General features: G+C 31.1%; 3 protein-coding genes across 3 annotated transcripts; 2 read left to right on the top strand and 1 right to left on the bottom strand.

Moving 5' to 3' along the window:
* Nucleotides 1–1,843: 1,843 nt before the first annotated feature.
* On the top strand, nt 1,844–4,281 carry LOC137824729 (aquaporin TIP1-3). The gene is made up of 3 exons (XM_068630401.2): nt 1,844–2,231; nt 3,047–3,297; nt 3,697–4,281. Exons 1-3 carry the CDS (start codon nt 2,099–2,101, stop codon nt 4,069–4,071), a joined length of 759 nt encoding a protein of 252 aa, XP_068486502.1. The 5' UTR covers nt 1,844–2,098; the 3' UTR covers nt 4,072–4,281.
* A 3,542-nt stretch (nt 4,282–7,823) lies between these two features.
* Nucleotides 7,824–9,972, top strand: LOC137824494 (F-box protein At2g39490). Its single transcript, XM_068630152.2, has 3 exons — nt 7,824–8,813; nt 9,286–9,447; nt 9,528–9,972. The coding sequence occupies exons 1-3, from the start codon at nt 8,025–8,027 to the stop codon at nt 9,747–9,749; spliced, it is 1,173 nt and encodes a 390-aa protein (XP_068486253.2). The 5' UTR covers nt 7,824–8,024; the 3' UTR covers nt 9,750–9,972.
* A 2,338-nt stretch (nt 9,973–12,310) lies between these two features.
* LOC137823866 (disease resistance protein RPP13) lies at nt 12,311–15,380 on the bottom strand. Its single transcript, XM_068629175.2, has one exon. It carries the CDS (start codon nt 15,182–15,184, stop codon nt 12,536–12,538), a length of 2,649 nt encoding a protein of 882 aa, XP_068485276.2. The 5' UTR covers nt 15,185–15,380; the 3' UTR covers nt 12,311–12,535.
* Nucleotides 15,381–17,507: the final 2,127 nt, after the last annotated feature.

Raw genomic sequence — 17,507 nt, 5'->3', positions numbered from 1 at the left:
GAAAAGTACTCTTATTGTTACAAATAATATAAGAGTAAAATGTACATTTGTGTTATGTCTTATAACAGTACATTGCATACAAACATTGTATATACAATTTATATTATTATATTATTTAAAGTATTCAAACATTAAATTATTAGTAACAAATTAGTTTAATTAAAATAACTAAATATTGTAGTGCATTCAGATAAGTATTTGGTTGTTGTTTACAAAATCAAGCAGGACACTCACCACACAAACTTTTGCATAATGACATGAACACAAATTAATATACCTTTTTGTTAATCAAATTTATTGTATCAAATTATTTTTATCTGCAGGACACTCACCACACAAAATGACAAATGACATGAACAAAAATTAATATACCTTTTGTTAATCAAATTTATTGTATCAAATTATTTTTATCTTATTTTTTATGTAATTATTAACATGAGTTCTATGTGGTGTTTAAACTACTGAGACAAGCTATGACATGTACTAAATCATTTTTCATATTTTAAATATTTTCATGTGTTTATTAATTGTCGAGGGTTATACTTAGATTTTTTTTATTTTTTTGGGCTAATGCAATTAACGGGTTGTGGAAATTGATGAGTTGACATTAAATATAATATTAATCAACATTCATATTATAGCACCTAAAGAAAAGCAGCTATGTAGTCCATATATGTTGTATTGTTTTTCGATATGTTATATTGTTTTACTCACCAGATCTGCTGTCAGAAAACTTTTAATTTAATAGTACATCTTTTTTGGCAACTGTTGTTCTGAAATTTTTTATTTTTTTTTCTTGAAATTGTTGTATGAATTGAGTGTTAAATAGAGTTGTAAAGAAGTAAAGAATCTGTTGCATTATTTCTCTAACAATACTTCCTATAATTAATCATATGTTGCGTTATGTGACAAGTATTATGTCAAAAATGTTTATTTAATAGTAGGAAGTCAACATGCAATATTTTTCAAAATCATGCATACAAGGCAGCTACACCAATATATGATTTTTAAAGTTTCATTCTTCATTATTATCTCATATGCATATTGTATCTCAAAGATACCCTATTCTTTATTTTTGTAGCTATCAAATGAATTAAACATACTCACATCAAAATTCAATTTTACTCAGAGAACTCATTTGATTACCAACCATGTTCAAATAAAAGGTATATTTAGTTTATGTATTTTATTATTTTCGTATTTAATAGATCTTATTTAATTATTTTTGTAACATTACAGATCTTTCAAAACTTTGATATTCAAAGGGGAGACTTTTGGTCATGATAATTTTGTTTTTGGTTAGGTACTTAATAATTCATGCCATTTTGATTTATAATTATGATACAACTCATATTTATTAATGTCAAATTGGCTGTAATATATCAACATTATTTCTCTTTACTTCTCTAATATTATAATATTATAAATTAAATATATAATTTTAGAAATATATTTTAATTTATATGATTCTTAATTTATTTAATTTTAACTTATAAATTATTGTATAACTAATATTACAATTTAATATATGACATCTTAGATTTATTAAATCTAATATATGTAATTTATTTATTATTATAATATTATCATTTCAATATGAAATTTTCAAAAAAATTGGTCAAGATACTAGTTCACTATCAAAACATAAATTATTTCACTCAAATTTAATTTCAACAAAAATGATGAAATTTTAAAACTTGGATTCTAACTGTATATAAATAGAAGTGATTACTATATTCTTAGACAGAAACTACAACCTATTTGGCTAGCCATAACTTTCTCTGATGCAGAAAATATTATGAAAAAAAAACTCTTTTTGCAACAATCCTTTGATCTCAGATTTCAGCTACATCACATCACAGCCACACACGCCAAATTATGACAACATCACATCACAGCAACAAATGAAAATTTAAACTTTTTTTTTGCATCATTGCACATTTCACTGACCGTTTCCTTGGCCATTAATTTTGGTGTTTAGAGTGCAAATATCACAATTAGTCCTCACTTATAACTAAATTATATAGAAAAGAAAAGAGGGAGACATTAAGTTTTGTTCTGTTTCTTGAGGTTCTGATTCCTGAGCTAGCCAATAACAATGGCAATGTATAGAATTGCAATTGGGTCCCCTGCAGAAGCTGGCCAACCTGATGCAATTAGAGCAGCATTTGCAGAATTTTTCTCTATGATCATTTTTGTTTTTGCTGGGGAAGGATCTGGCATGGCTTACAGTGAGCACTCTACATACTCTTCCTTTCCCTCCAAGAAATCTTTTACAAGCTTCTCCCATTATTGCATTTCAGAATAATTTACCATAATTTGAAGTGCTACACACACCTTAATTGGCAGTAGCATAAGTTTTTAGGACTTTAGTGTAGAGTTTGTCAGGTGTTGGATCTTCCTCTGAGACTTTCTCTTCTTTGCCTCCCCAAGGAAAATTTCTGTATAGTCTAGAATCATTGTGTTTGTGGTTTTAATCAATCTCTGATATACATCAGGTGATTGTGTTTTTTTATGAGTAAATAATAGATAAAATAAAATGAGACACTTCAGTGTGCTAACCATCTAGGATCCAACAAATATTACAATACAATAGTCACATTAACATACCATAATACAATTACATCAATCCTCCAAAAGAATACATTCTCAAGACAAGACACAAGTCCAACAACTAAACTTAGTCTTTGCCAGCAAACCAAAGTAAATCAAACACTCAAGGATCAAACCCATCAAACCGACCCTGCGATGAGGATATAGAAATAAAAAAATCTGCATAAAATGTACCACGTCTTCCAAATCTGGACAAATCGTTAAACAAGAAAACTTAAGTAATAATTTCTCCTTTATCTAGGTGCTTACAGTAATAGAAAACTAAGAGAGTTGTTTTGAGACAAAGTGGTAACTCACAAATCACACATACATGTAGTAGTTCTACACTTCCATTCTAAATGATGCTAGCTACATAATATTTGTAAACTTTTAATCTAGTGTTAGGATTTTGTGTGTAGCTAGTGCAATGACTGTTAATTGGCTATTTGTGTAGGCAAACTTACCAACAATGGACCTGCAACACCTGTTGGTCTCATAGCTGCATCACTATCTCATGCATTTGGGCTTTTTGTGGCTGTTTCTGTTGGAGCAAACCATTCTGGTGGTCATGTGAACCCTGCAGTCACATTTGGTGCCTTTGTAGGAGGAAACATAACCCTCCTCAGAAGTATTTTGTATTGGATTGCACAGTTACTTGGTTCAGTTGTTGCATGCATTCTTCTCAAGTCTGCAACTGGTGGAATGGTAACCATTTAATCTTCCTTCAGCTTTAACTTTGCCACTAATAATTGATAGTAACCTTTTGTTGGGAAAATCACCAACTCAGGAAGATCTCAATGGACACTGTTTCGGTGTTTAATGAAGAATGCAAAAGAAAGAGTGAGAGAAACAAATATTGTAATCTTATTTTCATAGTCGAGACATTTTTTAAACTAGAGTCCCGTGAGTTTTTATTTCTCAAGTTGGGAAATATTATTCTCAACTTATTATTTTATTTTGCTTTATTTTCTATTATCTGCTTATTTCTTCTGTAAGTGACAATTTTGTATCTACACCAAAAAAGTGAGAATTAGTTCTGATTTTCCCAACACTTTTGCACTCACTCCATGGTTGAAACTCTTATTTGTAACTTGCACATTGCAGGAAACATCAGGCTTTTCTCTATCCCCAGGTGTGTCTGTGTGGAATGCATTGATTTTTGAAGTTGTGATGACTTTTGGTTTGGTATATACAGTTTATGCCACAGCAGTGGATCCAAAGAAAGGGAATGTGGGAATTGTTGCCCCTATTGCAATTGGTTTCCTTGTTGGTGCCAATATCTTAGTTGGTGGTGCTTTTGATGGTGCATCCATGAACCCAGCTGTGTCCTTTGGCCCTGCTGTTGTTACCTGGCAATGGACTAATCACTGGGTCTATTGGGCTGGACCATTCATTGGTGCAGCACTTGCTGCAATTATCTATGATAACATCTTCATTGGTGATGATGGTCATGAACCTCTTTCAAGCAGTGACTTCTAGATTTTTTCATTTTGATAAATCTTAATGTGTGTTTGTGCTCTTCATATTGAGGATTCAATAAATTGCTGAAGGTTTAAGCTCTTTTAGAGATGGTTAAGAATTAGAAGGATTCTTGGTACTCTATATTTCTGTTGTAGGAACTACAATTTCTCTTTCTTTGGTGTTGTAGAGATGAACAAGGAACTTCTGCATGTAATGTTTACCATTTAGACTAATCAATATCACTCCTTTTCAACTTTCCTCTACTGTTTTTTCCTTTAACTATGGTCATTAATATACTATATTTTTAATAATCTGTTTTATAAGAACAAAATAAAAAAATATAAGGGAAAGCATAAAAATAGAATAAAAAATTTGAATTTCTTTTACTTTTTATAGATAAAAAATTAAGGGAAGTGATAAAGAAAACTAAAGAATAATGTAAGAGAGGAATATTTGCAATTAAGATCAATATGGGAATAAAAAATAAGAAAAGTCGGGTATTTAACATAAACACTGAAAAGGGCACGACACAAACACGAAGAAACGTATAATTCTCAAATATAAAATATGGGTATACGGATCTATATATTATATAATTATGAATTATATAAATTAACAATAAAGATTTATGTGTACAAATATGTTTTGGATTTTTCTGAAAAAGAAAATACTTTTTATTACTAGTTCAAAATGATTTTTTCCTTATTTTATAATTATAATAAAAAATTTATACGTGTCCTACGACTACACGTCATTTAATATGAGTGTCCGAACCTAATGGTATGAATTAAAAAAATATAAGCTTGTAACAATTAATGAGTAATAATGGGAAACAAATAAAATTCATAAATATTGAAAAGTGGCGTTCAATTGAGTTATCATACTTTTGAAATTATGATAAAAAGTTTACACTATTTTGTAAGTATATATATGGTAAATTAATATTTCACTTGTGAGTTATTTGGTGAAATTAAATTAAAAATAACCAAAAACATAAGCAAGGTTAAAATATTACTGTTTTAAATGTAATAAAGAATATATGATGAACTCATACTTATAATAGTAAATAAATTATGAGTTTGTGTAAAATGGCAATATAAAGTATAAAACTACTACTGATTATAACACAATATGTACACATATTTATAAATATTGTTTTCTTTGCATTCAATATTTTACATAATGTTTTAATTTAAGAATTTATAACATGATTTTTAAACTATTATTATAAATGAAATATATGTGATTTTCATTTCTGCCATAAACAAAAACTATTAACAACTTTTTTAATATATTTATACGTAGTTAAGTAAATAAAATTTATTTTTAAAACAATGTAAATTATTTAAGAGTGTTTAATTTTTGGTTCTATAGCGAGTTTTGTTATCTCATTAGATCACAAACCAATTTCATTTATGGTATTATTAGTATTAATTGCTCGCAAATTTATAATATTGAATATAAATTTTATATTAGATGCATCATTTACTTTGTTTAGAGTCTTTATTTAATTTTTCAAATTTAAGAAACATACAAGAATGTAATTAAAAACTATTTTAAACATCACTAAAAAATAAAAATTAAATTTATAGGATAAAAAATTAGAGTCCACACAAACAGATATTAAATATTTTTTTATGAGAAAGAGTTTTGGTAGTACATAAATTTTCCAAGTTTGATAATTGTTTTAATTAGGAAGAAGTGTCGTGTGAAGAGACATTTGTTCCCCCACACTCCCCTTGTGTTTTCAATACCCTAATTTGTTTAGGTCCCACACTCACACATTTAGTACTTATGTACTTACAATTCTATAAAATTCAACTTATATTATTAATAAATTATTAAATAAAAATTAATTTTAAAGATATAAAATAATTAACTGTAATATTGATTAATTTACACTAAAAAAAATAATGAAATAGAAACCAATTTTAAAGACAAAAAATAATTAATTGTTATAATGATTAAATTAGAGATATTTTAGAGATTAAAAAAACTTTTAGATTTTTAAATTAGTTTCTATTATTGTTAAATGGTTTCTAAATTTATATCTAATTAGCTACCAAAGTTTTTGCTACCAAATTTAGAATCTAAATAATTCGTAATTAAAACCTAAATTATAGATATTATTTTAAAAACTAAAAAAATTATTAGTTTCTAAATTGATATCTATTTAGTTACAAAAGTTTTAATTATTTAGATTTTAAATTTGGTAATAAAAATATTTATCAATATAAACTAGAAACTAATAATTTTTTTAATTTTTAAAATAATATCTAATTTAGTTAATATAATAACTAATTATTTTTTATTTTTAAATTAATTTTTATTTAATAATTTTTTTATAATGTTATAATAAGAATTTGGCTTTAATTTGTCTACCTGTTTTAATGTGTGAAAACTAATTATGCAACAAAAATTGAGATTAATAGGCAAGAATTGAGGCATTGAAGAGTGAACATGAAAATATTTTCTAGAAGAAAGCAATTCCAAGAGGAGCACGAAATCCTCAGAGTCTGTTCCTTCATCAGCAAAATTGTTACAACCTTGACTTTACCTCAAAATTTTGTTTTTTTTAATTAAGTCCATGTAGCAGAAATGGTCTTAGTTAGGTTTTCTTCATTCAAGATCTTAATGGTAAGAGAAAAATTAATAAAAATGTAATGGGTCCATTATTCATAGCTACAAGCTTCTCCCCATTTCAAATGAACAAGTTATAAGAAAGCTTAATAAAAAACAAATCTTTTCATTATAAGTTGTCTGACCTTTGAAAGATCTCATGCTAGATTGTTATTATAAGTTGATTTTGACCATTTTAGAAGCTACTCTTTTCATTAGACACAAATCTTTTCCTTTTTGGTACCATGAAATCATAACTTTTTAAAATGGTGAATTTTGAGACTTTGAAAAATATATTACTAGAATATTCTAATTCTTCGAAGTAGATTTTCATATCATATAATTATTAAATAGAAACTAATTTTAAAAATAAAAAATAATTAGTAGTCATTATACTGATCTAAATTAAAATTAAAAAAATTATTGATTTCTAAATTTATTTATATTATTGATAAATAGTTTTTAAATTAGTATCTAATTAGCTACCAAATTTTTTCTACCAAGTTTAGAGTTTAAATAATTGGTAGTTAAAACTTTGATAGCTAATTATATACCAATTTAAAAATTATTTATCAAAAATAGAAACTAATTTAGAAACCAACAATTATTTTAGTCTCTAAAATGGTATCTAATTTAATCATTATAGCAACTAAATTTTTTTTCTCTAAAATTAATTTTTATTTAATGATTTTCTTGTAATTTTACAATATTTTAATGAAAAATATAGAAAAATGTTACTTTTTGACAAATTCACTCTCAATTTTCAATTTACATGTAAATTGACAATTGACACAATGTAATTTCAAAACTGTTTCATTTAAAAAAAATATTTTTGTCTGGAGTTCTAATCTAGTGAAAGATTATTAATATATAAGCATTTGATAGAAAAATGTTATTTTGGATATTAGATTCCATAAATGTGGGAAAAAGTTTTGTTGACACTGCAAACAGTAAATAATACTATTTAACAACCCTTTATAATAATATTATATTATTTTAAATTAAAAAAATAAAATGAAAATAATTAAAATATTAATTTATTTATTTGATAATTATTTTATTTATTTGTGAAATATATGTTTTTACTATTTACAGTAACAAGCTATCTTGGTCCCTCACCATATACACCTGTCTGTGTTGTCTTATTAACTAAACAAGAGTTCATTTTCAAACAGCATTTAATACCCTTCTCTTTCATTTTTTGTTGTGTCCACATAGTTGTAATTTATGGTTGCAACTATAGTTATGATCACAGCAGAAAAAGTGATTATGATACTTGTAAAATTCTTATTTTGCAGATGTGATTGAAGTGTTAGACCAAGCAAGATCATATTGAAAGAAGAGATTATTACATGGGAAAGGATCTGTTTAGCAATCTGCCAGATGAAATTCTGGGTCGCATAGTTTCTTTTCTACCAAATGAATCAGCACTAGAAACCAGTCTCCTTTCTACCAGGTGGAGAGACCTGTGGAATGAAGCTGTTGTGAGACATGGAAGTGAAGAGGATATCATAGGTGTTGTTGCAGAGTTGATGGCAACTTTTGAGGAGCTTGATCCATTGAAGCATCCCAGAAAGCTTCAATTTCACTTTGCTCAAGAGGGTGTGGTTTTGGCAACTGTTGCAAATAACAGTAAGCTAATGCTTGATTTCACCCTTTGGAAGGAAGAGCTTCAAAAGGATTATGAGTTGTTGTTCAAACAACAACTCATGCCCACCTACCAGTCTTTTCCTTCCACTTTTTCAGTCAAAACCCTCTATCTGAAATCTGTGAGTTGTTTCACCAGTGAGGTAGCCTCTTCCATTGTTTCAAATTTGGTGCACCTTGAGAACTTGGTGCTCATTGAGTGCAGAGGGTTGGAGTCTTTGAGTGTTGATTCCACCTCAGAGCTTCACAAGTTAGCCATCTTGGATTGCTTAGAGCTGAAGTTTCTCAATCTCAGAACTTCTAAACTCAAGTCTTTTGGATTCCGTGGACCTCTTCCTTTGATTAGGCCAGAATATCACTTCAACCTGAGTCATGCCATGCTTGATTTCAGACTAGGACTGAGCTGCAATGAGTTCACAACCAAGGATTTTGATGCAACCCTGTTAACCATAAAGAACTCTGAAGTTCTTACTCTCTGTAAATGGACTTTTGAGGTATGCCATGTTGATTTTTTTGGTAAATTTTTTATGCACATTTGAGAAATTGTAACATGGGTTGAACCTACCACTTCTATGCACATTTTTATCACCTAGCATATGCTTGTGATATCAACATTGTGTGGTGTAATTAACAGATAACCATGCTCTTTAAACATATGATTAACTGTTTGAGATTTGATTCTTACATTCTTGTTGTGTATGAGAAAACACTAGTTAAAAAATGTTAGTTGCTTGAAAGAGTTTGTAATACTTTCAAGAGATTGGTCTTAACTTTCTATTAGAGATACTTGGTTTGGTTTACCTCAAAAGGCATATTTTTATGACTTGATGATGAGAAGCATGACCAAGATGTCTCATCTTTTAATTTTTGTACTATGAATTTTTTTTTTTCAAAAACTTTTCATATTAAGTATAACTGTGCAACTTACTATGAATGATTTGACATAAAAAGGTTTTCTTTTTACAGGAATTAATATTGCCATCAATTTCTCTTCTATCTGGGAGCTTCAGATTCTATAAGTTAAGAGAGTTATGGTGGATTGACAGCTATAACAAGAAGGAATTCAACATGGAAGTCTTATTCTCCTTCTTGAAACTATGTCCTTCCTTGGAGAAACTTTTTGTGACTGTAAGTATTATTGAACCTGTTGTTCTGCTTTAGTTTTTAATCTTTCTGACATGATTCATTTTTCACTAACTGATATGCAGATTGATCCTGAAAGTTATTCAGCAAAAGGGTCCAATTCATGCTTGATGAAAGAGACTAAATGCACTGAACTGGAACATCTAAAACTGATAAAGTTTATGGGGTTTCCTTGTCAAAAAGATGAAATCTCATTGGCTAAATGTTTGATTCATCTGATCAAGGGAAACCCTCCAAAGATAAAGACTTCTGATGGGAATTGCTTGGATGCAGTGTCTGTGCAGTGATTTCTACATCAATCACAGCAAAATTAAGAAAATTCAAATGTACTAAGCATGTATCAAGATACTGAATGTCTTTTTTTTTTTCTCTTATTGGCTTTATTAGTGGTGTTGAAGGTGGATCCCAAACCGAATGTCTCCTATCAAATTCTTTCGGTCTTTTCTTCAGAGGTATCTGCAAAATATATTTTGATTCAACGTGAGTGATCTAGTTCAAGATTCAGAATAACATTATTTTTCATTATGATGTCCCTCTTATTTATACTGTTCTAGTGGATCTTGCCCTGTCAGAATGGTTAAGTCATCTCCAATGGACATTAATTCCGCTTTATAATCTTTAATTGGAATTAATGTTCTTAACCTGTAATATGACGTGGACATTTGTTTTTACCGAAAAGTTTTCAGAATATAGCCAGCAACTCGGATTTTCGATTTCGTGGTATAACTAGGGTATTTGCAGATTAAGTTAATTTAGTTTTGAAGAATAAAAACTAAAAAATAAAATCGTATTTCAATGATGTCATTCTCAAATACACTGTGATCAAATTCAATTTCTCAACATGTTTGTATGTTTTAATTAGAATTGATTAACTTTAACACTCTTGTTTGACCCCAGAAAGAAAACCTTGTGTTCTTTAAATGTTGTCCCTACCTACATTACGGAACAAAAAAAGTCAATTATTACCAGATCATTAGTACAATCATTGAAATATCATTCTCACTCTGTTTATGCAATGAACAATTGTAATTGAATCGGATTTATTACATTTTAAATATAACAAGGTGGATAAAAGGGAGAAAAAATGGATTTAGTACATTTTAAATAATAACAAGGAAGAAAAAAGGAAAACTAATGAAAAATTACATCATCAATGTTCGGTTTTTCCCTATAAAAAAATCAGAATATCAATAACAATGAATAAAAAAAAAATTAAAAAAAAAAAATCAAAAGCATCATATAAAAAAAGTCAAGAAACCACCTCTAATTCCAAATCTTAAAATAATTTTTTTTTCTTCTTATATATCACTTTTCGGACATTCTTATTTAATGAGAAAAAAACTCACACTTATAATCATGACACTTAATTTATATTGAAGTAATTTTTGTATTTATAAAGTTTTATGTCACAAATGAATTTATAATGAAATTTAGTATAATATTTCAACCCATTATAAAAAGTTATACTCTGTATTTTGAAATGATACTAACTTAATTTTAATAAAAATTTAATTAAAGATTAGAGTTGTTTATCATCAAACGTATATGGATATCAATTATCTTATATAAACTTGATTTACAGCGTATTTAATTCAGATTTAAAGTTTTGATCTACATTTTATATTTAAAAAAATAAAAATGATTCAAATATCTAAGTTTAATTTGATATGATATCAAACTAAATATTCATTAAATGTTATAAATCTTTAAAATAAGGTTCCAAAAGGCAAAGCTAATTTTGGCTTCAATCCCTCGTGATTATTGAAGAGCTTTCGTTAGGAAAATTGCATGATGTGATCTAATAGTTTTTAGTTCTTTAATTGAAATTATGATTTTTTATATTGACGGCAAGGGTAATCATTAAATAATTATTAAATAAAATTATTTTTAAAAAGTATGATAAGAAGCCTTAAACATTTTTTTATTCTTTAAATCACACTTATTGCCATTATTTTTAATATTATAGTAAATATTTCAACATATCATGTTTTAATAGTTTAAAAATTGAGATTGAGAATAATTTAAATATATATTTCTTCTTTAAAATTCTTTAAAACGTTTTCTATTAATAAAAACTGTAACAAAACTTCAAATTTCAATATTTCATGAATTTTGAAACGAAATTGAATTTCATCTTCATCGAAATTATAAAGTAACTAAATCATTATAAATATGTAATACATTCCCACAAGTAATCAATCGTACTTAACCATTTATATTATTATTCTTCACATGTATTATGAATAACAAAGTTACTATAAGTTTTTATAATGCAGTCAAAAGTATTATATATCTAATTTAAACTACAAAAATCTATCAATCGATTAACTTTATGTTTAGATTAAGGTAACTTATATAGACTATGTCTATGATTGAGACAATGACAATGACATATATTTTTAATTAACCAGCTATTGATTAATAAAGAATCTAATTCTTCATTTGATTGAAAGGATAGACAACAAGCTTTACTCAGTCTTCACCTCCAAATTTTGAAGCCCTTTTGCTAATTCTGTACATGATCACCAGGCATTCACTTTGTCTTTCAATAAATATTGTTTATTTAGTTTATAAGCATTGAAAACATTTCAATTCAGGGCATTTAATTGCTATTAGATTTTATGTAATATCAGAAAATACTTCAAAAAAAATCCACCATAATCTCATTTGTGAGAATAAAGCTCAATTTTGGATATGCAAATCAGACTTACTCAAGTCTAATTTAACAGACCAATTTGTATTCTTAGTCAATTAGAAATGAGGCACTAGTCCTTTGGGATGTGCAAGAAATCAGCATGAATCAGATTGAAAATAGATATCCATGGTTGTTGAGGGAAGACACATCATGGAATGAAGCTTTAAATATGACAAAGACAATGAGGAAAAAGGACTCACCTGTGAATAAGTGGGCCTTCAGTTTCAGATAAGAAAGCTATCAACTGCTCAACTTATCTTATGTTCATTTACATCCAATTCTACAGTCATATAGTTAGGACCAAAGTGACAATATAATGCATTTTTCTATGAAGCAAGGAAAAAAAATGAAACGTATTTTAACTAATTAGCCATTTATTTAGGGAAAATCTGATTCATCATTTGGTGAGAGAGGATAGACGACGAGCTTACATGCATTGTTAATCACCAAATTTTGGAGTCCTTTTGCCAATTCTGTGCAGGGCCACAAGACCTGCACTTCTCGCAAGGTAGTCAAAGACCATATTTCTTTTGGAAGCTGAGTCAAGGATTTGCAGCTTCTGACGACTAAACGACGAACACGAGGCATTGAACCTCTGTCTACTCTCCACATTTTGACCTTGATCGCAACCATTTCAAACACTTGAAGCTGAAGGAACCCTCCCGTGGCACAATGCAGGTCAAATCTAGTATCATTTGTCTGCGATGACAATTTCAGGACTTGAAGGTTGGGAAGCTTTCCCAGCGTATGCATGGCAGTGGAGTTGAAGAAACCAAACTTTGTGAGGGATATCTTGGTGATGTTTGACGGAAACACATTTGCATTTTGTGGAATCTCAGTAGTTCCGATCACTTTCAGCTTCCGGAGATGGCTCAGGCGGTGGAGGTTCTGCAACTGTATACGGGCATTGCACTTGTCACGTCTTTCGCAATGTATACCCAATTTTGTCATCCTTGGGAATCTACGATTATCCAGCAACGATGCTGTGCGCGGATCAAGAGCCACGGTTGAGAGGGTTTGAAGATTGGGCACAGTTTTACTTTCTGAGAGCATTTCTGGGAGCCCCACAGGTCCAAACATCAGAAGATGCCTTAGTTGCTTGAGTTGCCACAATTCACCAGAAAATGATTTTATGGGTGACCCTCTTAAATCCAAGGTTTCTAGATTCCACAATCTGCATATAGAAGCTGGAATAGTTTCAAGATTATGAGACTGTATTCTCAAGTACCTTAAATGAATGAGCTTCTCCAAATCAGTGGGTATTGAGTTAACATTCATTCGTCCCAAATCCAACACGCGAGCCAACCTGAAGCTTTTGAGAAGCCATCTCCAGTGGTTTGGCTTAACCTTGTACACCTCTTGCCCGAAGCATAACAAGGAACGCGTCGCGGAGATGGTGTAATCAGATTCCATACTCGAAGAGAAATGAAACAGAGTACCCTGCAGAGACAACTTACGGGGACAACTATTGAGGTTTTGAACATCAATCTCTCCACAAACCTCGAAGAACTTGTCTTCCCTGCTCTCGCTTATGCAAAGGTCGCGAAGAAGATCGTGAATCCGACATGTTTTGACTCCCCCATCGTTGGTTCTGCTAACCACTTGGATCAAGCTTCGATCCACTAGCTCATCCAAGTACTCTTCCGCAATGTATTCTGGCTCTGGTGTGTCTTGGCCCCCAGAAGTTTCTTGGGATAATAACCCTTCGGATATCCACAACTGGATCAACTGCTTCACGGGGATCTTATAATCTTCAGGGTACATGCCAAAATACAGAAAGCAAGGCTTCAACCTCGCGGGCAGAGAGTCATAGCTGAGTTTGAGTATGTCCTTCAGAGTGTTGTCCCTCCCAAGATGCCAGTTCACATGGTCCTTGATTCTAGACCAATCCCTTGGTGACTTCTTGTTAGCCAAAATCCCTGCCATCACAATAAGGGCAAGTGGCAACCCATCACAGCTTTCAGCGATCGATTTTCCCAGAGACTCTAAATCAGAAGAACATTCTTCTCCCCTGAACACCTTCTTGGAAAGTAGCTCCCAGCTCTGTTCTTTGGTGAGGAAGGGAAGGGCGTAGGGAGGAACAGGGCCTGCGTGAGAAGCCACCTCAGCCCAACGAGTAGTCATCAACACTCTGCTTCCATTGTGGTCATCGGGAAATGCCCCTTTCACCTCATTCCACACCTGTTTCTGCCAAACATCGTCCACCACCACCAAGTACTTGCTGCTTCTGTTCAAGCATTCTCGCACCTTCATCTTCAGCTCTTCATCACTCACACTCGTCTCTTCTCTTTTCTTGAACAAACCGTTGTACTTTGGTGTGGACAGCAAACACTTGAGCAGGCTCAAGAAAAACTCCCTGGGTCGATAATCGTTAGAGACATAACCCCATGCGCGACAAGGAAACGTGTTCTTCACTCTGTTAGAGTTATATATCTTTCGACCAAGCGTGGTTTTCCCCAAACCACCCATACCAACGATGGAAACGACCTTAAGGCGCGAATCGGACACCATCAGTTTCTCAATCACAACCTTGGAGTCGTGCGCAAACCCTACCACCTCTTCCTCCTCCACCTCCCTCCGCTGCTTCCGAATCCGCTCCGCTTCCTCCTCGCTGCTCCTCCTTCCATCCTCAATACCGTATCTCTCGCTGTTGTCGAAGATCTCTTTTATTCTGGCCTTGATCCCGTCGATCTTCACGGCCACCTGGTGGAGCATGAGCGCGTGGTCTACACCGCGGAAACCGACTTTTCCGATCACGTTCCTCCGGCTCTGCTTGATGATGGCGGCGACGTAGGTGTCGATTACGTCTTCGGCTTCGTGAGCGACGTCTCTGATCTGGTTGACGAGTTCTCCGACCATGTCATGCTCTTTGCGCTTCCCTTGGGAGTTTCTGAGGAAGAGGTTCATGAACCTGAGCTCGCTCTGCAACAACGTGACTCGGTCGCGCACGCCGGCGAGAAGCTTGGCTTCCTCCACCAGCAGCCTCGTCAATTTGTCTATGAGGAACACCACAATCGTATCCGCCATTTCTCTCCACGCAACAATTTGGATTGCGAAACACTGTTGCAGAGCACTACACTCTTTTGTATCCCAACACAGAGGTCAACGCCGTGCATTCTTTTCCAAAAGTCAACTCTTTCTCTAACAACCACACCCTTATCTTCTTCGTCTCGCGTCAGCTATTCTGTTTTTTTTTTCTCAGATATTTTTGTTCCATTAGTTATAATATAGTTTCACATATTATAGATTAATGAGAGTATATATACTTTTTCTTTCTCTATTATATTCAAACGTCTCTTAAAAGAAAAAATAAAAATAAAAAATGACGATGTTAAATATGTCTCTTAAACCCTAAACCCTAACCTACGTAGACATCGATACTTATAATTTTCCTATTCTACATTTTATAAATTATATATATTTTCGTATCTGTCTTATTAACTTTCAACGTTTACTTAATGCATATTAATTCTTTCATAATACTTTTTTTTTCCATTTTTTCTTTAACATGCACTCTTCTTTTTTTCTTTTTTTTATTACATAAATGGTTCCGAGGGTAAGAAATGTTAGAGATTTTTGTTTTTAGTTTTCGGCAAATGCTCCCTGCACCCAATCATTTTTAACCTGCACCCAACATATTTTTTTAATTTCCAAAAATGCCCTTAATTCCGGAAATAAAAATCCGGAATTGAAAATAATATATTCCGGAAAAATAAATCCGGAAGTAATTATTGAGTTTCGGAAGTAAAAATCCGGAAACCAAAATTAAAATTCTATTTCGGAAAAAAAAATCTGGAATTGAAAAATAATACATTCTGGAAAAAAAAAATCCGGAAAATAAATAATTGTGTTTCGGAAATAAAAATCCAGAAACAAAAATAAAAAATCAATTCTGGATAAAAAAATCCGTAATATAAAATTTCGTTCCGGAAAAAAATATCCAGAACACATATTTTGGAAATTTTTTTTAAGGACAGTTTCGTCTTTTCCGCTAAGATCGGGTGCAGTGATATGGTGCAGGAAGCAATTGCCTTAGTTTTCAAACCACGTTTCCCAGGGCCAAACTAATATAATAACGTGACAATCTGTAATGGGTTCCCTTATCACTTTGTAGCTTTTGCTTCCTGCACCCCATCACATCATTACTAACTGCACCCCACTATTAACAATAAAAAAACTAAAATATCCCTCCTTCGATTGTTTCTTCCTGCACTTCCATATGTTCTTCTGACACCCCATACAAAACGGAAAAATATCTTTTTATTCTTTTTGTGTCACTCCCATAGAGTAGCTTTTGGGTTATGTAATCCGAAAACGTATTTGAAAAAATACTTCTGGATTATATAATCCAGAAACTAATTACGAATTTAAAAAAAAAACTTTCAAATTACGTAATCCAGAATATTACATAAGGACATTTTTTAAAATATGAAAATTTATGGAGGTGAAAAAAGATCATAAAGGAAGAAAAAAAGAGATAACGAGTTGTAAGAAAAATCATTTCAAAAAACTCATTTCATATATTTTGAAAACTTTGTTCTGAAATTTTTTCATGTGTTCTTAGTTGTGGTGTAGTGCAAGGAAATAGAGGTTATTTTAGTCTTTTTATGTTATTAGTAGGGATGCAGTTAATAATAGTAGGGGTACATAAAGTAAAAGCCCCTATTTTTAACGGTGTTGAACTTGGAGGCTTCTGCTTCGTGTAAGTGGACTCAGCCCATAAGCAGCTAAGCCCAATTCTCTGTTCATTTTGTTGGGTTTCTTTTTTTGCATAAAGTATAGTTTGGGTTGCTTCTTCCTGCACCTCCATACCTTCTTGTGCCACCCCTATAAATTTTTCTTATTCCAAAAAATACCCTTTTCAATATTCCGGAAGTCTTTTTCTAGATTCAAAATTAGCTTCCGGATTATGTAATCCGGAAGTCTTTTGTGATTAGCTTCCGGATTACATAATCCGGAAGTCTTTTCTATACTTAAGATTAGCTTCCACATTATGTAATCCAGAAGTCTTTTTTTCAGATGTGTTATTAGCTTCCGGATTACATAATTCGGAAGTCTTTTCTAAATTTGAAATTAACTTCTGGATTCCGGATTACATAATCCATAGGCTTATTATTTCAAATCCAAGGAGGTGAAAGAAAAGGATAAAATGGTATTTTCATATTTAGTATGGGAGTGGCACAAGAAGGTAAGGTATGGAGGTGTAGGAAGAAAAAGTTTGTAGTTTGTTCAAACTTCATTGTCTTAATAATGTACCATGATAATATATATTAAAAGATATAATAGAAGTGGATGATTTGTGATACTTTGAAAATATAATTATTGATATAAATTAGAGATTTATCTATGA

This window comes from Phaseolus vulgaris, chromosome 8 (genome assembly GCF_051622355.1).
Source record: "Phaseolus vulgaris cultivar YP4 chromosome 8, ASM5162235v1, whole genome shotgun sequence".
In the NCBI taxonomy this organism is placed as follows: domain Eukaryota; kingdom Viridiplantae; phylum Streptophyta; class Magnoliopsida; order Fabales; family Fabaceae; genus Phaseolus; species Phaseolus vulgaris.
The sequence above is the reverse complement of the archived record's forward strand: the minus strand, read 5'-3'. Positions and strand labels throughout refer to the sequence as shown.

Excerpts from the sequence above, each read along its gene's own strand:
- LOC137823866 (XM_068629175.2), bottom strand. The coding sequence starts at position 15,184 with ATGGCGGATACGATTGTGGTGTTCCTCATAGACAAATTGACGAGGCTG.
- LOC137824729 (XM_068630401.2), top strand. The coding sequence starts at position 2,099 with ATGGCAATGTATAGAATTGCAATTGGGTCCCCTGCAGAAGCTGGCCAA. Across the intron at positions 2,232-3,046 it reads AGGATCTGGCATGGCTTACA|GCAAACTTACCAACAATGGA; the intron begins GTGAGCACTCTA and ends CTATTTGTGTAG. Across the intron at positions 3,298-3,696 it reads AGTCTGCAACTGGTGGAATG|GAAACATCAGGCTTTTCTCT; the intron begins GTAACCATTTAA and ends TGCACATTGCAG.
- LOC137824494 (XM_068630152.2), top strand. The coding sequence starts at position 8,025 with ATGGGAAAGGATCTGTTTAGCAATCTGCCAGATGAAATTCTGGGTCGC. Across the intron at positions 8,814-9,285 it reads TCTGTAAATGGACTTTTGAG|GAATTAATATTGCCATCAAT; the intron begins GTATGCCATGTT and ends TTCTTTTTACAG. Across the intron at positions 9,448-9,527 it reads TGGAGAAACTTTTTGTGACT|ATTGATCCTGAAAGTTATTC; the intron begins GTAAGTATTATT and ends ACTGATATGCAG.